Source organism: Lemur catta, chromosome 1 (assembly GCF_020740605.2).
Source record: "Lemur catta isolate mLemCat1 chromosome 1, mLemCat1.pri, whole genome shotgun sequence".
Taxonomy (NCBI): domain Eukaryota; kingdom Metazoa; phylum Chordata; class Mammalia; order Primates; family Lemuridae; genus Lemur; species Lemur catta.
Window position 1 is genome coordinate 36,789,519 of NC_059128.1, and position 21,632 is coordinate 36,811,150.

General features: G+C 41.5%; 1 protein-coding gene and 1 pseudogene across 1 annotated transcript; one reads left to right on the top strand and one right to left on the bottom strand.

The window, feature by feature from the left end:
* Window positions 1–368: 368 nt before the first annotated feature.
* SIX6 (SIX homeobox 6) lies at window positions 369–2,817 on the bottom strand. The gene is made up of 2 exons (XM_045554867.1): window positions 2,133–2,817; window positions 369–1,067 (listed from the first exon to the last, which is right to left on the bottom strand). The coding sequence occupies exons 1-2, from the start codon at window positions 2,702–2,704 to the stop codon at window positions 899–901; spliced, it is 741 nt and encodes a 246-aa protein (XP_045410823.1). The 5' UTR covers window positions 2,705–2,817; the 3' UTR covers window positions 369–898.
* Window positions 2,818–18,331: 15,514 nt separating this feature from the next.
* LOC123649704 lies at window positions 18,332–20,397 on the top strand (annotated as a pseudogene).
* Window positions 20,398–21,632: the final 1,235 nt, after the last annotated feature.

The following is a 21,632-nucleotide window of genomic DNA, read 5'->3' on the forward strand; positions in this document are numbered from 1 at the left end:
AAGGTTAGCTTTTTGAATTGTCTTGAAAACCTTTGACACTTGATAAAAACGAGTGTCATGTAGACAAACCATAGTTACCTTACTGGGGATGTGGGGAGTTGCTTTACAGGGGATGCATATTTGCCAATTTCTAGATTTAAATATACCATCATGTGTATGTATGTAGGTGTAAACATGCATACATATACATATAATTTGATGTGGGAAGTGGTTAGGACCTACCACGGGTTGTTTTAAAAATATGCCAAGAGACATCAAAGAAGGCAAAAGATAATAGAGAAGACCCTCTTGAGACCATTTGCACAAGGGTCCCTGCCTGCCTGGTGAAGGGAATGAATTTTTTTTTAAGGAATCTGAGAGCAGGTCCCTTAAGAAAGGTTGCTCACCAGGTTGTTTTATTGTTTGGCTTCTCCACAAAGAACCCATCAGGGCCAGTCTGCCTGTTTAGAAACAGCAAGTTCCCCAAGCTACAGAGAAACCTATCATGGCAGTCTCTTAAATAAGTAAATAAACAGCATATATATGTTTTGTTAAAAAAAAAACTTTAAAGCAAAAGTTATACATATATAACAGCGTCCTTTCCACGTGAAATACCCATGGGGAGACTCAGGGCAGGCGCTCATCTTGCAGTTCGGGTTCCGAAGGCGTCTTTGCAGCAGTATCCTTAGGAAAAAGCAAAGCGGTCAGGCCTCACCGCGGGCCCCTGTGATCTCAGCCAAAAGGCGCCAGTGGAGCCAGGCTCAACGCTGGGCGAACACCGCAACCTGAGCCCGCGGGTCCCTGGTCACCTGGCCACACCGGCGCTGGATTTGCTGGTCTCCCATGCTCTCTCCCTCGTTCATTTTGTTTATCTTGTTTTTACACCAGATTCTGTTTCTGAGCATTCTGAGTAGGCAGCTCAAATGTCGCACTCGCTGTCGCTGGACGTGATGGAGATGGCCGAAGTGGCCGCCTTGCTGGATAGACTGGCTGCCGGGCTGGCGGCGACGCCCAGCACCTCTGGCGTGCCCTCGCCCTCCGCCCGTAGCGCCCGCCCGGAACCCTGCGACAGGACCTGCTGCTGGAGTCTAAGGGAAGAAAGGGGACACGGGTCACGGCGCGTAATATAGCCACCAGTCCTCCACTCCCTTTCCTCCCCCGGTCCGTCCGTGTCCTCCAGCCCAGAGACAGCCGGAGGATCTTCCTCGGACCGAGCAGTTAAGGCGACAGAGGTCCAGCAGGAGTCCGTAGCCGCCTCTCCGCGGATCCTGGCAGTTGTTCCCCACCCTCATGCACGCCTTTCTCAGCTTCTCACCTCCCCCGTCTTTGGGATGCTGGGCTCGCAGGGTCTTTCCAGGTTGCTGCCTACCTTTGGGAGATTTACATGATTGTCAGGAAATAGCTGAGGCATGGATGACAGGGACAGATCAGGCTCCAGGACCTGGGACCCTCTTAGTGGGGCGTGGGCCCGGGGCGAATGCCTGAGTCAGTGCCCCTGCGGCCAGGTCAGCCCAGCTAAAGGCAAAAAGGGTTGCCTGAGGGTTACACAGAGCATTTGGGCCTGGGGGATGAGGCTGGGCTCTTGGCCAAAATGTTTGGCTGATCCAGATCCACCCTCTCCGACGACTAGTTTGCTGTTTTGAGACAAGGCTGTGCGCGTGTGGGAAGAGGAAAATTCAGCTTTCTACTTCTTAGAACAAAAGTCCGTTGAAAACTATTTTCAAATCATTAGAGAAGGATGCACCTGGGCCTTGAAAATGATAATTAACACGAAATTGACACATTGCTAATAAGCCAGACTTCACTTAATAGTAGGACCCTTGGCTCAGGCTCACCAAGCTAATTAGCTTTGGGTCTTGGGGTCCCTAATTGGTTCTGGGATTTTAAGTTTTATTTCTTCCCCTCTCCTCCGCCCCAATGAAGCCTTGGTTTGGTGGCCAGGACCAGCTGCTGCAGCTACCCTAAGGCACCAAGAAAGAGGGAGAGGGTGAGGAACCAAGAACCTGGAACGCAGTGGGCTCCTAACCCAAGACAGCCTGGGCTCCCAAATCCTCCTAAATTGGAGTCGCCAGACACTAGGTAAGAGCTCCCGGGGTACCTCCACGCGCCACCTCCCCGGTGCGGGCAAAGCATAGAGGCCTCAAGGTACCGACCTGTTCTTGGCTGCAGCCGCACGGTCCCTTTGTCGGCGATTTTTGAACCAGTTGCCCACCTGCGTGGGGGTCAGTCCGGTTGCCTGGGCGAGCTCCCGCTTTTTGCTGGGATTAGGGTATGGATCCTGCAGGTACCACTCGCGTAGCAGGTGCCGCGTGCGCTCCTTGAAGCAGTGTGTCTTCTGTTCGCCGTCCCAAATGGTGCGTGGCAGTGGGAACTTCTTCCTTACGCGGTACTTGTCCACCGGCCCCAGGGGCCGTCCGCGCAGCTTCTCAGCCTCCTGGTAGTGTGCTTCAAGCCACAGAGCCTGCAGCTTGGCGTGCGACTCCTTGGTGAACTTGTGATTTTCCAGGATATGGTAGAGCTCGCGGTAGTTGCCACCGTGAAAGGCCACAATGGCTCGCGCACGCAGCACTGACTCATTCTTGTTGAGGGCTTCGCAGGCCGCAGGGGCCACGGGCAGCGACCAGAGGAAACGACCCAGGCGCTCCACGTCGCCGCTCTCCTCCAGGGTTTCACATACCCCGGCCACTTGCTGGGGGCTGAAATTCAAGATGGGCAGCTGGAACATCGAGGCAACGCTGGCGGCGGCGGGGGCACTGAGCTCAGAGCGGGACAAGCAGTAGATGTCTGCGAACCTGGCTGGGTGTGCCAGGGTCTTCTCGGTGAAGCGGTTTGGGAGAGCGGGGACACACGGCCTGCCGGGGCGGCGGCGTTGTCGCTATGGCCGGGAGCAAGCGACCCTCACTGGAGGAGGTGCGGGCTCGGTGGCTAGGGGTTCGGCTCGACTTTGCTCAGGCACGCAGGCAGGCAAGCTGCAGCTATTGGGATGGGCGGATTGGCGGCGCGGGCGCCATGGAGACCCCCTGTCAGTCACCGGTTGGCTCTGCCAATCAAGGCTGCGACCAGCTGCGCCCCGGCCATTTCAGCACCTCCCCGCGCTCGACAGCGCCCGCCGTTAGCCCATGGACTTTTCCTCAGTATTCTGCAGAACCGGGAGGAAGAAAAGACGTGCGAGTGGCTGGAAGAAAAACAGAGGCGAGTGCGGCAGCGTTTCACTCCTCCTCCCCCCAGCTCTACCCCTCCCCCCTTTTTTCTCCGCCAAAGAGGCAAAGATGCTACAGAAATTCACTTTGGAGCGATGCGTTGTCTCAGTTGAGGTCCAGAAGTCTCCAGAGGACAAAGAGGACCGGGACAAGTCGAAATCCTCCCGATAATTCGCAAGTTTAGTTGTAATGAAACAGCAAACCTTGTGGGGAGCTCAGAAGGGGAAAGGGAGGGGAAGTGTATCTTCTCATTTCTTCCAAGTACTCATCTCTGCATGCCTCCTTCTTCCCCTTTTCCTGCTGCCACAGCAGCTGAGTGGGTAGCAAATCTGGAGCTGAGGGAACAGGACTGAGGATCAGTAGAGGAGGTCAGTTTGGATTCAATTCCACTCTCTTCAAAAGCCTACTAAAATAATTTTAAATGTGAGCAACGGCATGCTCACACCTAATAACAGAGATGCTGATCACTAGGTCAAACATGTCAAGAAAAGGGGTGGAGGAAGCTGTAGGGGCCTCTCACCCAAATAAAGATTATGCTTTTTATCTATCCGCCTTGCAGTTTAATGGACTTGAACAAATGTGCAGTATAGCCACATCTAGAGCGAAAAGTCATTGGTAGGTCAGGACAGCAACTTAAAGGCTTATTTCCAAGATCTTTTTTAAAATACCTATTTGCTCCTCTTCTTGCAGGCTAATTTTGCCCCTATCTTGTGTTAGAACATACAACTCTTGAGCTTGGAATAGAAACTCCAACCTTGGCTTTTTAGCCCCAAAGCAATTCAGTAAAAGTAGAATTGAGAAGGGCTATCCACAACAATTTGGGGTAGGGGGGTGAGGGGTGTCCTAGAAAGGGCTTCCTATGCAGCTAGGCAACTGACCCCTCCTGCATAGAGGAAGGACGTTCTTGGTGGCTCTGACTTCGGGTCAGTAGACTGAATTGGCAACTTGTATTGATTCCCAATTGACAGTTCACATCATACCATTTTCTGAGGCCTGGATCAAAGAAACCACTATCTCATCTGGGCCTTTGGTAGGGGTTTGTTTAGTTTGAAGAAAATAAGTGGAAGAGAGGATGTCCAGCGAAAAAACCAGGGGAACCATCTTTAGGAGGCTCATCCAGAGACAGGAATCAGATGGAGATATTCACCGTTGAACTGGACTGGGCCCGACTGTCTTTTCTTTAGTATCAAGTACAATTTGTATGCGGCTTGTACAGATCTGGTAAATCAGAAGGCAGATAGATAGCACAGATGGTTGGAGGTGTCGGGTCAGATCATGCTACGCCTGAGTGCAGGGCAAAGCTCGTTCTGACGGAAAACCCTGATATTATTTTCACAGATCTTCACAGTTCACTCGAAAAAAAATAGCGAAGGGGACGAAAAAAGCCCTGCAACCACTTACATCGTTTCTGTGAGATTGCCAGCCGCCTCGACGGAGAGGCTTTCTTTTCTAAGAGCTCATTTTTTTGAAATGAGACTGGACAGGGGCTAAATAAAGGGGGGTGATGAGGATAATGACAAAGCATAAACCGTCTCTCGCTTGGAGGGACTTTGGAATCAGCCGGAAGGACAACTTTTAGTGAGAAACATCGCATAGAAGGTCCCAGAACAGTCAGGCGGAGAATCTTCGGTGCAGAAAACTCGGGCCTTGGGGACCAGGCAGGGATGGAGCCAGGCTCTGGGAAGGCTGCGTTCCCAGAATCTCTAACCAGGGAAGGAAAGCATCCCTTTGCTGCAGTTTGCAGAGGTTTCTTTATTTTCCCTCTCCGGACGGTTCGCTGTCAGCTCTTGCTCGCAAAGTCGCGGCTTCACGCTCGTCCTTCACCAGCAGAAGCGGCTGTGGGTCCGCAGGGACCTCACGGCCAGCCTGCCCAGAGCGGACCGCAATCCCGGTGCCTAGCCGCTGTAGGTGGGAGAAGTCGTCTGTGCCCCGGGAAACCACGCCTCCCTCTTGCCCTTTTGCTGCACAGTTTGAAAGCGGCTCTTTCGGAGAAAGCTGGCGTCCTACCCTTAGTCTTTGTGTGCAAGTCGTGTAAATTTTCTGAGTTTAGGCGCCTCATCTAGGAAATGGGAATATTTATCCCAGGGCCCATTTCGTTGGCTTCTGTGTCTGAGGCTCGCGGACAACTGGAACCGAGAGTCTGGGTTGGTCGCACCAAAGCCACCGGAAAAGGGCACGGGCTACACGCGGCAGCGTTCGAGTGATGTCTGGTCACCCAGCAGGAGGGGCCCAGAGCGGTGCCTGGAGGTCGGGGTCTACTATCAGGAGATCCTGTTTCCGCCATCGCAAGGGACTTTATTTAATTTTATTAACTCAAAGGAAATAAACTGCACCAGACACCTTGGAATCACTTGTTTACCAGCTTCACGAGGGGAAGGAACAAACAGGAAGAAATATGTGAGCCGAGCTCCCATCCCTGGGAAAGGGAGAAGCTTCACGGGGTTCCTTAGAAATAACCCTATTGTGGAGAAGGTGGTGACCCTCACCCCACCCTTAAAGCACACTTCTCTGAGGTTAGCTAGGCGAAAGCTTCACCTTCGGCTTGGCTTTTCTTAATTTTACGGAAAGATAGATTTATTTTTCTTTTACCAACTTTGGGGCTTTGTGAGAAATCCCCCCAACCCCACCCCACACTTCATTTTTCTTTTCCTTTTGACCAGGAAATCGAGAGAGCGCAGAGGCAGCCCTTGGTTGGCCTAGGGCCTGTCTGGACGGCTTTGCAACTTTCTAGGGTGGTTCACAGCTAGTAGATTGGGACATGAGGTCTTGGGCAAACGCTCGGTTCTTGCCGGGAATCCATAGACAACTCTTCGACTTTCTCCAGTAAAAAATTTATTTTATGGCAAAGATATGGAGAAAAAGCATGTAGAAGACGATACCCTCAGGCAGATTGTGTGTCTAACTGTTGAGTTCTGTATTTAGGCAAAGAGCCCCCAGGGAGTTGTCAGGTTCCTGCCAGAAATCTCCAGAGTTCAGTGTGAGACTTCTGCACAGTTGGGGCTCTCACCCTTCGTTTTCCCCTTCACTCCAGAGTAGAGGGACACATGGAACCCTGGTTATACCCTGCTGAATTGTAGCCCACGTTTGCCAGAGGAGTGCAGTGCTTAGAAGTCAATACTTTATCTCTGTGTTCCAATCTTGTCTTATCTTTGACTTTTCCTAAGTCAACCATCTTTTTAAAAAATGATGTGTTTTTGTTTTCTTTCCCACACAATTTCACATAGGGATTTTAAGAATGTAGTAATTGAGTCTATCTGAATTCCTTGATAAAGACATTTGTGCTGCAGCTGAGAGTCACAGACTGGAACACAATGAGGTTCCCAGTCTATTGTGTGTGTTGATTTGGACTTTTGGGGAAGAGATCTTGGTTTCCCTTTCCAGCGTCTCAAAGCTGAGTGTTACCAGTGATAGCTGGCTTTTGTTTATATAACTCTAAGATTTAAATAATGTAAAAATAATCTAGAAGGTTTTAAAAGGCATTTTAGTCTTTTGAAATTACAGTATTAGAAATTTACACTCTCAAACATTTGCTTATTAATTTAGTATTCTGACTTTCAGATGATACCATATGCATAAATATAGATGTACATTTGTTTATGTATTTAATGGTCCAGATCTTCAGATTATGGAATGAATTCAATATCCTATTTTAAAAGTACTAACCCAATAAACTCCCAAGGTAGATTGCTCTATTGCATGCATTCCTCCCTTGCCATTATGTACCTTCTAACAAAGAACAGAGCAGCCTCTTTATTATGTACTCCTGAGAACAAATACCATTGAGGAAATGTTTTGTAGATTTCCTGGCATTGTACATTTAACTGGCAAAACAGTATTACAATTAAAATTTGATCTAATTTTAAGAGATTAGAATATTTTTTTTGTTATAATACACCTGCCATTTTTAGCGACACTTTAAAATGAATGATGCACAATTGTTTGTGCTGTTAAGTGGAGGAAATTTTTTGGAAGTTTAAATGTAGGAAAATATGCTATTTGAAAGTAATGATTAATTAGCAGTAATTTAGAAAAAAGTTAGGCTGCCTATTCAGCTGTTTTGATAGCTAGTTTGTTGTTGATCCAATACATTTGTATGAGAATGTGTTTTTAAGCCAAAGAGTATATTACAAGTAATACTCCTTGTAATATAAAGTACAGTCTTAAATTCACTTTTTTCTGCTTGTTTAGGGCAAGCCTAAATGTGCATAGGGCTAACCATACTACAGCATTGATTGCTTGGGTCTTTGTATCACTGGGTTCTTGTCTGAAGGATTAATGCTTAAAAAGGTATACAGCCTGTCACTTATAAACACTTTATTATCAATAGTGAAACATATAAATGACTGAAAAATGATTAATTCATAGTTCTCTGTTGGAATATTACTGTTCTTTTCCACCAGCAGGTCATTTTTCACCATTTTCAAATCCAAGATCAAAGTATCCTTCTAAAATACTCATAGAAACTTTAAAATTCAATGAAATGGAAGAGTGTAAGTTTGTTTAATGTCTTCTGGGATGAGCTAAACATTATTCACATTTAATTGTATGTGTCATTTGCTGTATCAATTATATGTGTTATGTATGTACAAATCATAATTCCCTTTCCAAATACTATAAAGTCAGATAGAGGAATTAGCCTTCAATAAATACCTTAAATTCTCTGAGTTGATCCAGCTGGTTAGCAAGAAAGTACTTTTAAAATATTGCATTATTAAAAAACCACTTACATAACATCTTACAAAGCAGAAATTCTCAACAGAGAGCAATTTTGATCCCTGCCCTCACTCCTAGGGAACATTTGACTATATCTGGAGACATTTTTGGTTGTCACAACTGTCATCTAGTGGGTGTAGGCCAGAGATAACTGCTAAACATCTTAAGCGAACACAACAGCTCCCCCTGCCCCCAATGTCAATAATACTGCTATTAAGAAACCCTGCTTCAAAGGATTTCAAAATAATCAACAAGGCACAAAAATATATTACCTGGTAAAATTCTGTTTATTCTAGAGTTGACCCACTTTCAAAGGACTCAGTGCACTTTTAATTTCATCTTGGGTCTAGGCCATACTAGTAAAATCTATTCTACTGTAATTTTTTTTTCTTAAACTTTACTGTAATTAATATTTACGGTAACTGAATTCTTATATGCCTAAAAATATCTGTGGGAAGAATAGCGGTTTTGTTTCTATCATGTTAGAATCTATGTTCTTTGAGTAATTGGTGGGACAGACAACAATGGTTGAAAGTTATTGCTCAGTTTCTCTCCATTTTACAAATGAATAAAATATGAAGACCAAAGAGGTTAAATGATTATCCATACTGCACATACAGTTAGTGGTGGAGATGGATCTGAAGCACAGATTCAAACTTCTATTCATTATATGTCTTGCTTTCCCTACCCAAGGAAGATAGTTTAATTCCAGTTGAATTTCAGGGCAGAAGATCTGAATCACACAAATATTTATTAATATCTGCTATGTGTAAGGTCCTATACTGTTTTATGCTGTGTGACTTTCAGAGTTTGGTACACTCTCTAGTTCAAGGATTTCAGAGAGATCTAAACTATTCTGGGTCTTATCAGGTGGTGTAACCCTTGCAAGCCCTAAAAAGCCTCTGAATAAAAATCATGGTTCTGGGACTTCCCTTGTCTTCTTTGGGGACTGGAAACTTTTGGGGTCTCAGGTTATTGAAGACCCTTCCCTGAGTCAGCACAGCGTATACTAGCAGGAAAAATGGAACTGAATGTGGCCTCTAGGGGAGAAAAGATTAGACTTGAGGTGTTGCAAAGCTTGGTTTAAGTAAAAAAAACTCTGAACTCTTTTGTCAGGTCTTTCAAAAGAATAACAGTGATGCTCACAAGCATTTCTATAATTAACAAGCTGTCAACATTTCTATTACGACTACAGAAGTCTATTACAGACCACAGAATTGTGATAAATGTTTCTTTAGGTCTGAAATGTTAGCCTTCATCTTCTTTTCAGCCTAAGGGCAATTTTTGAAACCAATTTTGTTTCAATCATTTTGGATCAGTTGTGTGGTAATTTTGGAAGTGCAGATGCTCTAGGCCCACCTATTGAAATAAAGATTTTTAAATGGAAACACAGAGAGGAGGCTGCTTAAGCCCCAGTGGGGACCAGCTGCAGAGCTGTGGCAGGGAATTATATAGGCAGACAGTGGGAGTAGATTTAGAAAAAATTAAGGGACAGAGAAATGTGTGCATGTTTCCTTTAACAGGAGATTTTTTTTTTCCCTCAGATCTTTTAAACTATAAAATTTTAATACCCCTTTTGTGTTTTAGTATTTCATCTGTTATTACTTTCTCTGTTATGCCTAGGTTTGGGTGAAATTAATGTAAGAGAATTTGTCATTACAGCTATTAACACTTGGGGCTGAACTGACTTTTTGGCATTTTAATATTTAATTTTTACCTTCCGGTTAGTCAGATTTTCTTTTTATCCCTCTCATCCCCTTTCTGCTTGTTTACCTTTTTATCCTTATCAGTCCTTTTTGTGGTCTCTGAAAGTTATCTTATTTCCCAGTGATTGTATATCTCTGTGTTGTAGCAATTTATATTTATGTTTTCTCTTCTCTTTTCTGTTTGTCTGACTCCATGACTCCTTCCTTCTGCTTGCTATTGTCCATTGCCAAGTACCTCCTCACTAGACTAAGCCTTGTTAAAATTGCAATGTAGGCAAAGAGAAAAATGGTCATTCTTGAAAGTAAATGAGGGGATGGGGACTGGTTCTCAGAGAGGAAAGGTAATATCATATAGTGATATTTTAATGGTGCTTCTGAAACTAAACGTTATGAAGGTAGATAAAGTAGTAGAAACAGCAAGGACTTTAGAGATTTTAGGGTTTTTGTTGTTGTTGTTTTTTTGTTGTTTTGTTTTTTAAGAGATAGGGTTTTCCTATGTTGCCCAGACTGGTCCTAAACTCCTCAGCCATCTGCACACCTCAGCCTCCCAAGTGGCTGGGATTACAGGCACCAGCCACTGCATCCAGCTATTTTAGGTTTAAATCATTGGACTAACCACATGATTTTGGGTCCCAGTTTCCTTATCTGATAAATAGTATAATACTTATCCTATAGGATAATTGTAGGGATTAAATGAGATTATGAATGACTATTCCTTGCACAGTGACTGACACTGTAAATTCTTAAATTCCTCTCTTGTGGGCAACCATCCGCTTAATCTATCAATTAGGTGCTCTATATTGTCTTAGTGAAGTCTCATTTCCCATCTTTTCCTTGGCCTCATAATCCTTTGGTGCTGTGCTTAGGTCTCCTGAAACTATCCAAGCAATAGCTTCTTTTGAAGTAGGCCTTCCTATACTGTGGGTCACTGTTGTTGCAATAAATTAGTCTAAAGAGATCAATAGATAGCTTATATGAAACTGCGTAAAAATTCCCTATAAATTTTGTTAGCTCATTCAGCAATTAGTAAGGAGCCAAAGAGCTTTAATGATATGGTGAAGAATACATAGGATTTTTCTGTGTATAGAAATATATTTAGAAACTCCAGGATAAACAAAATCTGTACAAGAAATCGTGGATAAAATATGAAAAATACTAAAACATGGCATGATTATAATCAATTGGTGGAGACTAAACAAAGAAAATTTAATTGACTTGATGCTTGGAAGTTTGGTGCAAATAAATTTTCAAGTGGCATGACACAAAATTTCTTCATCTCTACTTTTCTGCATTTACCAGGACTCTGTAGGTGCAGGTGATAGAAACTCAATCTAGACTACCTTAAACACAAAGGGAATTTATTGACTTACAGAACTGAAAGTCCAGAGGTAGCTGATTCTTCTATACTTTACTTCTGTTTTTACTTGTATTGCCTTTGTCTTAGGGCAGGCTTTTTCCATCTGGTGAGAAAGATAATTTTTAGCAGCTCCTGGCTTATAAGGTTTTTGCAATCCACCAGCTCAGAGAGACATTTTTCTTCTACCATTCTACACACATCATTTAAGGAAAGACTGGCCCCAGGAATGGAGTGCTCTGATTGACTAGGCCAATTCACATGTTTGTCCCGGAGGTCAGAGCCCTATGGGAGCTAGATGTGGCTCGGTATTGGCTCCTATTAAGAGTAGTTCTGTTATCTGAAAATGATTTTTTTAATGATATGAGCCTTTATTTTTCCATAACTGATGTAATCTTCCTTTAGAGCTTTTATCTTGATGGATACCAGGAACAGAGGGGTAGGTGAGGGAAAACTTTAAACTTCTCAATCAGGATATCTTTATTATGGCCATCCAGTTTAAAAGTTTCTTTTAGATAACTCAGTCTCTATCAGATAAATGATAAATCTTTTAGGTTTTCTCTGCCTTCCTCTGTCTGTCTATAATGGTTTCTTCATACAAGGAGGTTGGGACAAATGTACCTTCATGGTGGGATAGATGGGCTTTGGATGTATTTGATATTCTTTGGATCCTTTCTGGTCTTTGCTGTGAATGGATGGTTTTATGGTATGGACTCATATATGACTAGCCTTTTGAAGTGTTATACAAGTCTTTTGGAGTGTTGTGTAGGCCCTCATTGCTAGAATCTGGGCTTCTAGACATTTACCTTCAGGATTGAAACACCATATACTTTGTCTCTATCTATACCTCTATAAGTAATCTCTTTATTAATGTCTTATCATTTGAATCATCTGGATGTGAATTTTGTTTCCTGCTGGGACCCTGAACTGCTGGCTGACTTTGAACTAAAGGTCATTGATTTAATATCCCCCAAATATCTCAATCACAAATGTATATCTCTATTATGGTATTTATCACTGTTAGTAGCTGTCTCCACTGTTAAATTGTGAAGTTTTTGAGAGCAAGTACTTTCTTCATATATGTAACCCCACTACTTAACAAACTATGTAATTAGGTACTGCACACTGTGGGATAGAAAAGGCCATAGACTTCAGAGAAGATATTTATAATAGGTTAGACTTTCTAGGGAAGTTGGGACTTGAACACTGAAGAATGGATAGATCTTGACTGGGTCAAGAAGAAACTTTCCAGTTGAGAGGAACAACTTGGACACAAAGCTGTGGAGGCTTAAATAACTATAATGTCTTCATGAATCAGGGAGCGAAGTAGCCTGATTATAGAGATTTTGTCAGGAAATAGAGTTGATGTCAAATTATAGAAGGTCTTAAAAGAGAACATGGGCATACCAATTGCAGCAAAGGAAAATATAATAATTAATTTCATCAGAATTAAGTAAAATGATTGATTAGATGTAAGAAAAATCAGTATTGTTATAGGAAGGAATAGGAAGAATATCTATAGATCAAAGGAGAAGAGTCTATCCCAAGTCTGTTACAGTAATCCACAGGTGAAATGATGTAGCCATTTTCTGAGTACTTACTTCTCATTTATTCATTTATTCATCAAGTAAACAGTGTCTGTTGAGTTTCTATCATGTGTAAGGCACTGTACTAGGTGCCAGGGATACAACGGTGAGCAAAAAGGAGGAATAAAATAAAAGAACTCTGTGACATAAAGGATAGAATGATGGGGAATTAATTGAAATTTAAAATTCCATTTAATGGCATTTTAGAAGGAAGTAGATATATTGGAGGAGAAACAGGCTTGTACCAAAAGGTATGAAAACAGAATAAAAGGTACATAAGCAGTAAAACAATGGATGCATCAAATTAATATTAAGTGGTGTCTACAAAATCTACCAAAGTAAAAAAGTCTGTTTTTTTTTTTTGTATTTGTCTAATATGGTTGACACATACTCAAAAGGAAACACACTAGCATTAGGATTATTGTCAAGAAAGGATGGCAGAGTTGTCAAACAATTACCCATGTTATATTGATATGGGAAGTCAAGAAGGTGATGAAGGTATAAGCCTAATTTGGGCAAGAAAATCGGCAGCACTGATGTAGACAAAGGGATCAAATGAGAAAACAAAGAAAGGGTTTTGTTTTAATATTAAAATGTAAATTCAAGCATGAACAACATAGTGATACACTGTGTCTACAAAAAATACAAAAATTAGCTGGGCATGGTGGTGTGTACCTATAGTCCCAGCTACTTGGGAGGCTGAGTCAGGAGGATTGCTTGAGCTCAGGCATTTGATGTTGCAGTGAGCTATGATGATGCCACTGCACTCCACCTCAGGCAATAGAGTATGACCCCATCTCCAAAAAAAAAAAAAAAGTAAATTCAACCATGCATATTTGAAAATCTCGTCACACTTTAAGCCAGTTGTTTTTCCCATTCTCCTGACTGCCATTCATGTAAATAAATTGGTTTTAGCAGATTCATATTGCTTTACTTCCTCTTCTGTGACTGTTTTTCCTGTAAGGACACCAGATAGATAGATGAATGTCCTCTAAGGACAACATTGTAGATGGAATGAAGTGGCATTTATTCCCTTGGAAGTGCTTGTGAATTGAATTGGGATTATAGCCATTATGACAAACTATTGCTATAATCTATTTGTTGTGGCTGCCAAGGTGTGTATGTGTGAGTGTGAGGGGTTGGGCCTGTTCTCATGGAGCCTATAGTACAGTTGAGATAGATATTTATGCAATAATTACACAAATAATGGAGAATTAGAACAGTGTTAATGTTATGAAGGATAATGCATGAACTATGAGAGTTTATAATGGACATTGCTGAGGCTGTGATATATATATATATATATTTTTTTTTTTTTTTGGCCCATAGTTTTCTTTTTCTTTTCTTTTTCTTTCTTTCTTTTCTTTTCTTTCTCCTCCTTCCCCCCTCCTCCTCCTTCCTCTTTTTTTTTTTTTCTTGTGACCTGGTCTGGTTTTGGTATCAAGGTAATACTGGCCTCATACAATGAGTTTGGAAGTATTCCTTCCTCTTCAATTTTTTTTTTTTTACAGTTTGAGTAGAATTGATATTAGGTCTTTCTTAAATGCTGGTAGAAAATTCGGCAGAGAAGCCATCAGGTCCTTGGCTTTTCTTTGAGGGAAGACTTTTTATTACAGCTTTGATCATTATTTGTTATTACTTTGTTGATATTTGCTATTTCTTCATGGTTTAATCTTGGTAGGTTGTATGTGTCCAGGAATTTATCTATTTCTTCTAGGTTTTCTAAACTGGCATATAGTTGTTCATAATGGTCTCTAATGATTCTTTGCATTTCTGTGGTGTCAGTTTTTATGTGTCCTTTTTCATTTTTGATTTTATTTATTTGGATCTTCTCTCTTTTTTTCTTAGTCTAGCTGAAGGTTTGTTGATTTTGTTTATCTTTTCAAAAAACCAACTTTTTGTTTTGTTGATCTTCTGTATTTTTCAGTCTCAATTTCATTTATTCCAGCTCTGATCATTGTTTCTTTCCTTTTATGAACATTAGGTCTGGTTTGGTTTTGCTTTCCTAATTCATAAAGGTATTTCATTAGGTTGTTTATTTGAAATCTTTCTACTTTTTTGAAGTAAGCATTTATTACTATGAACTTCCCTCTTAGTACGGCTTTTACTGTATCCATTGATTTTGTGTATTGTATTTCTATTTTCATTTGTTTCAAGAAATTTTTAGATTTCCTTCTTAATGTCTTCACTGACCCATTGGTCATCAAGGCACATGTTGCTTAATTTCCATGTGTTTGTGTAGTTTCTGAGGTTCCTCTTGTTATTGATTTCTAGTTTTCCTCACTGTGGTCATAAAAAGATGTTTGATATGATTTCTACTCTTTTGAATTTGTTGAGACTTATTTTGTGGCCTAAGATATGGTCTATTCTGGATAATGTTCCATGTACTGATGAAAAGAGTGTGTATCTGCAGCAATTGGGTGAAATGTTCTGTAAATATCAGGCCTATTTGGTCGAATGTGTAGTTTAACTCCAATGTTTCTTTGTTAATTTTCATCTAGATGACTTGTTCATTACTGAGAGTGGGGTGTTGAAGTCCTCTACTATTATTGTATTGCGATCTATCTGTCCCTTTAGATCTATTAATGTTTCTTTCTATACTCTGGTGCTCCAGTGTTGGGTACGTAGATATTTATTATTGTTATATCCTTTTGGGGAACTTTCCGTTTATCAGTATGTAGTGACCTTCTTTGTCTCTTTTTGTGGTCTTTGACTTGTAGTCTATTTTATCTAATATTAGTATAGCTACTCCTACTCCTTTTTGGTTTCTATTTGCATGGAGTATCTTTGTCCATCCCTTCACTTTCAGTCTATGTGTGTTTTTATAGGTGAAGTGGGTGTCTTATAAGCAGTAGATCTTGTTTCTTTATCCATTCATCCACTCTATGTCTTTTAATTGGAGAATTTAGTCCATTTACATTGTGTTAATGTTGATAAATAAGGACTTGGTATTGCCATATTGTTGCTTGTTTTCTGATTGTTTTGTAACTCCTCTCTTCCTTTCTTTTTTCTTCCTGTCTTCTTTTGTGGTTAAATTATTTTCTCTGGTAGTATGTTTTAAATAATTGCTTTTTATTTTTAGTGAACCTATTATAAGTTTTTGCATTGTGGTTACCATAAGGCTTATAAAAAACATCTTATAGCTGTAACAAACTATTTTAAAGGAATGACAACGTATTTTACATCACAAAAAAAGAATAGAAACAAAGAAAAAACTAAAATAACCCCCAAAACTTTACATTTTAACTCCATATCCCTACTGACATTTTATTGTCTCAAATTACATATTTTTATAATACTTGTCTCTTAGCAGGTTACTGTAGCTATTATTGTGTTTGATATATTTGTCTTTTAGTCTTCATGCTAGAGTTATGAGTGGATTGAACATGCATAATAATTCAGAATATTCTGGGTTTTTCTGTGTACTTAATTTTACTAGTGCGTTTTATATCCTCAAATGCTTTCTTATGCATGTTGTTGTTTTTTTTCTTTTAGTTTGAAGATCTCCCTTTAGCATTTCTTTTAAGATAGATCTGGTTGTGGTGAATTCTCTCAGCTTTTGTTTGTTGGGGAAATACTGTATCTCTCCTTCATGTTTGAAGGATAACATTGTTCTATACAGTATTCCTGAAAGATTTTCTGTTGAGAAGTCTATTCTTTTTTTTTTTTTTTTTTTTTGACAGGGTCCACTCTGTTGCTTGGGATAGAGTGCAGTGGCATCGTCATAGCTCACTGCAGCCTCAAACTCCTGTGCTCAAGCGATCCTCCTGCCTCTCAGCCTCCTGAGTAGCTAAGACTGCAGGTGTAAGCCACTACACTCAGCTAATTCTTTATTTTTATTTTTTGTAGAGATAGGGTCTCACTATGTTACCTAGGCTGGTCTTGAATTCTTGGCTTCAAGCAATCATCCTGCCTCAGCCTCCCAAAGTGCTAGGATTATAGCCATGAACCACTATGCCTGGTCAAGAAGTCTTTTGTTGCCAGAAGAATTGGAGCTTCTTTCTATGTTGTTTCTTTTCTCTTGTTGCTTTAGGATCCTCTCTTTGTCTTTGACCTTTGAGGGTTTGATTATTATATGCTTTGAGGTAGTTTTAGTTGGGTCAAATCTGTTTGGTGTTATCTGGCTTTCGTGTACTGGGATATTTATATCTTTCTCAAATTTCAGAAAGTTTTCCGCTGTTATTTCTTTGACTAGGCTTTGTACCACTTTCTCTTGCTCAGTTCCCTCTTGAACACCAATAATTCTTAGATTTGGTCTTTTGAGGTAATTTTCTATATTTTGTAGGTGATCTTCATTCCTTTTCATTCTTTTGTCTTTTCTCCCCCTCTAATTGTTTAGTTTCAAATAGCCTGTCTTCAAGCTCATTTATTCTTTTCTCTGCTTGATCCATTCTTCTGTTCAGGGCCTCCAATCAAGTTTTCAGTTCATCAGATATATTTCTCAGTTTCAAGATTTGTTTGATTTTTAAAAAATATCTCTGATAAATATCTGAATTGCTTTTCTGTGTGATCTTGGAGATCACTAAGTTTCCTTAAAACTCCTATTTTGAATTCTTGGTCAGAGAGGTCACATATTACCATCTCATTAGAGTTAATTGCTGGTTTCTTGCTTTGTCAGTCTGGGGAGGTCATGGTTCCCTGTTTGCTGTTATTTCTTATGGATGTATGTCTATGTCTTTGTACTGAAGGATTAGTTACTTATTTCAGTCTTCTCTGTCTGGGTTGTTTATGTTTTTATTGGTTATGTTTCCTTAGAAATTTCTTTGTAATTTACCTGTTGAATTTCTTATATTTTTTTCCATGGGTCACCTCCTTTTTGGCATGAGACAGCACCTAAAGCCCAGGTTTGTCTGGCTCTAGTAAATGATTAAAGCCTTGTCCCTTTAGAATAGGGGAAGTCCTAAAGGGGGTATTCTGGCAGCATGGGAAAGCTGACTAAGACTTTGTGCCCAGGGGACCTGTGGAGTATATGGTGCTATAGCTTGGTGCTACTGAACAGCCACTCTGGTTTGGTATCTCCTTTGGCTAAGTTACAGAGAAGAGTTTTTTGGGCTGTGGATGGTAATCCTACCTCCCCCCTTTGTCTCTGGTTGTCCTCAGGGATCTGTCTCCCTTTAGTCAGTCACAGTGCTTCACATGGGTTGAGATATGGACAGTTCTCCCGGCAAAGAATCCAAAATGGTAGGGAAGCTGTTTGTCTACCTTGATTTCAGTCTTTCCCGTATAGAAACTGTGAGATGGGGAAAATTATCTGCATGCTTGGTGCCAGGCAGATTGGAGAGAGGAGCATTAGGCATATGAAAATCTGATTCTCTTACCATTGCTCAGAGTTTTGTTTTACTTCTCTGTGGCCCCAGAATAGACTCATCTTCATATTTGAGTTCTGGGATATTGCTGGTAATGATCTTGGTGCTATATACCTGGTTTTGGTTTTGCAAAGCGGGTAGTGTAGCCAGCTTGCAGCTACATTGCCATTTTGGAACTGGAAATCTCCTCTTTCAGACTGTAATACTTTGAGTTTAAAGTTGAAGAATGAGTGAGAGATTATTAAATGAAGAAGGATAGAGCATTACAGCAAGAGGATCCAGCAAGTACAATATCTATGTGATGGAAAGGAGCATGTTTAAAACTGAAAGAAGGTTTGTAAATTTGGATTGCAGAGGAAGATGATGTTAGCATATGAAGATGAAGAGATAGGTAGGGACAAGACCATAAAGGTCCCTGTGGGCCATGATAAGAATTTTGCACATTCCAGCTGAAGAAGATTACCTTTCCCACTTCTAGGAATTTGTGATGGAGAGGCCAAATACTGCAGCTCTCCTGGCTCCTGATACTCATACATTTAAAGGTTCAAGGAGGCAAAACCCTGAACACGTCACCTTGCAGGAGGACCAGGGTGAGCAGCTGACCCCAGAGTTTGCAGGCACAACCTGGCTGTGCTAGCAGTGGGGAGCCAGGTGCTCCAATGGACCACCCAGGAAATGGTGATGGATCAAATAAGGATGAAGTGATGGTAAAGCTGAGAGACACATATCTGTGAGAAATGCTGTGCAGAGTTCTTTAGAATCTCTGAGTTCTTGGAATACAAGAAAAATTGTATGAAAAATCCACCTGTCCTCATCATGATGACAGCAAGAACAGCAAGACTTCTTCAGAGCTATACTGAGCCACCAGCCACTCAGCTTAAGCAGTAAGGATGGTCACAGGGAGAATGGTGGCAGCTAAGGGGACATGAAGGAGAAGCTGGATACAGACTCTGTTGTGTGCTTACAGACAGAGACTGTCCTGCTACCCACACCCCAGAACATAAGCTATTTATCCAAAGGCAAAGTGGCCAACACCAATGTGACTCTTCAGGCACCATGAGGGCAACAAGGTGGTGGTGGATCAATGGAGCTCAGATGTACTGCCAGCCCCTGTGCCTGGTGCCAATAGCATCCAGTGGGTCCTTGAGTAGATCCTATGTCTGCAGAAGCAGCAGCAGCAGCTACAACAGATCCAGCTCACTGAGAAGATCCACATTTAGGTGAACATGTGGGCTTCCCATGCCCTCCACTCAGGTGTGACAGGGACCAATACCCTGAAGACTTGGAACTGCCACATGTCCCAGCAGGTTTCTGCAGCCATAGCTTTGCTCAGCCAGAAAGCTCAAAGTCAAAGTCTGTCTCTGGATGCCTTGAAACAAGCCAAGCTACCTCATGCCAACATCTTTTCCAGTGCCAGCTCTCTGTCTCCAGGACTGATACCCTTTGCCCTGAAGCTGGACAGAATGTGGGTATTCCTGAATGTCATGACTTGCCTCCTGAGTGCTTTGCTACCGCAGGCTCCAGGCTCTGTGCTCTCCAGAAGTCTTTTCTCCACTGTGGTGTTAGAACCATCCAAGAAAGGAAAAGGGAAGCCACAGAACATCCTGAGGTTGATGTCAAACCCAAAGACAAAGCCATCTTCTACAAGTACAGATTTTTGTACTAAAACAAGGTATTGGGGACTGATAGCTCCTTGCAGATCCAACTCTGTTCCCACACTGGAGAGAGATTCTGATGTGCTTTCTTTGTGATCATGACTTTACCACCAAAGGTAACTTCCAGGTGTGCTTTCATCAATATCTTCAGATAAAGGCAAATACCCTAGATGTTTGCCAAGTTTCAGGACAAAATGGGAGCAGGCAATGATGTCCCCCTATGCACTCTTTGTACCTGTCCCCATAGATGAATTGAGTTTCTCCTTAGACAGCAAACTTGTCTTTGTAAAAGGGACCTCCTTTGTAGGGTTACCTCAAAAATCTCTCTTTGAGGACAAACCCAAAGGACCTTATGGGTGGCCCATTGCCCAACAACCTGTGGCCTAGGCTTTCTCCATAAAGTGAAGGTAGACTCACACAACCTGGGGTGGGGTCAAACCATAATTCCCCAAGTGTTAGTGTCTTCCAAGGGAGTGGGACCCTCAAGCCAGGGTCAGACACTCTGAAATTGCAACAGCTGGTGGAGAACATCGACAAAGCCACCACTGACCCCAGCAAATGTCTTATTTGTCACCAAATCTTAAGCTGCCATGGCTTGCTCAAAATGCATTACCACACCGACACTGGGGAGAGACTGTTCCAGTGTAAGATCTGTCACTGAGCTTTTTCTACCAAAGGCAACTTGAAGACACACCTCAGGGTTCACCGGACCAATATATCCATAAAGATATGCCTCATCAGTCAAATGAAATTTACCAATGCAATCGTGTTGCAGCAACATGTTCAGATACACATGAGTGGTTAGATTCCAAACATGCCCCTGTTAGAGAATCTCTGTGACTTTTTGGGCAGTGGTATTCTCACCCTCCCAGTTTCCCTGGGGCCAACTCAGTTGTGAATAGGACCAAGATGGGTGGCTCCTAACCAGGTAACAGTGCTCAAGTGCTACTGACAGTGTTCACAAACACCAGTTTCCCTCACTTCCTGGAAGAAAACAAGATTGTGATTAGTTAGTTAATCCAAAGAGGAACTTGCATGGAAGGAGAAATGAAGTCAGGGTGAAATCTCTAGCATCTGTGCTTTTTTTGTTTTCTTGAGAAACCCATCTCCTCCTCCTATTTTCTTTTTTCCTACTGATGTGCAAATGATGTTTGCAGTTGTGACAGCAACCTCAGGCGGTCCTACCATCACTATTGTTGCTATGCTGCTTTGCAAACAATAAAAACAAACGAACAAAAAAATTTATACCAAAACAAAGACTAGATTTTCATTTTCAATTTTGGAAAGAAGGGGCTCTTGAAAGTAGCTTTGTTACTTGTAACAAACTATACATAGAAACATTGTACAACCTAGAGTGACTATTTCCAAAGACTGTCACCTCTTTCAAGGTGGAATAGTTGGAGATTATTGAACCACAGTGGAAAAGACAACTACTTAGCCTAGTTGGGGGGAGGGGTACCATATACTTACATGTAACTGTAGGTGGGTAAATGGACAGGTCTGTCATCTATTTAGGGACCTGTTTTTTATCCCCTCCCCCCCATCTTTTGTTTTGTTTTTTGAATGTACTTTTAAACACATTGACTGCCACACTAGAAAAAAAATTTTTTTCCTTGGGACCACAGTGTTTTATTATGAAAATAGAATGAAAACTTCAAAAATAAAATGATCCTAATTTAATGAAAAATTCTTTATTTTTTATTGTTTTCTGTGCATGAGTTGTATGCAATTTAATTGTAACAATAAGAACATCAACAAGTAATATTTTCACAAACCAATTGCAGGGTTTTGCCCAGGGGACCACCCATCACGTAACATGTATGCTATAGCATGGCGATGCGAGTTGCCTATGCACCATGCGGCTGCCAAGGTAAAGAGACATGGAGTTACATATACATCATGAGGCCCTGGAGTCAAAACTAGCATGAGTTAAATACAACTCACATGGCAGTTAATGTGTTAAAAAAACAGCAAAATACTAAGGCTGTAGAATTATAAAATTTCTTCAATCCTAGAACCTTAAGTAGAATGCTCTCAAATGGAGTTATTTTAGTCCTTAGGAAGTTAGTGTGTATGTTGCTGCTTATTTAAATACAATTTAATTGGAGCCCCAAGAGTACCATGTACTCCCCA

What these genes read in the sequence shown, in the direction of transcription:
- SIX6 (XM_045554867.1), bottom strand. Translation starts at nt 2,704, where the DNA reads ATGTTCCAGCTGCCCATCTTGAATTTCAGCCCCCAGCAAGTGGCCGGG. An exon ending in GCGGCTGCAGCCAAGAACAG is followed by an intron (nt 1,068 to 2,132) that starts GTCGGTACCTTG and finishes TTCTTCCCTTAG; the next exon opens with ACTCCAGCAGCAGGTCCTGT.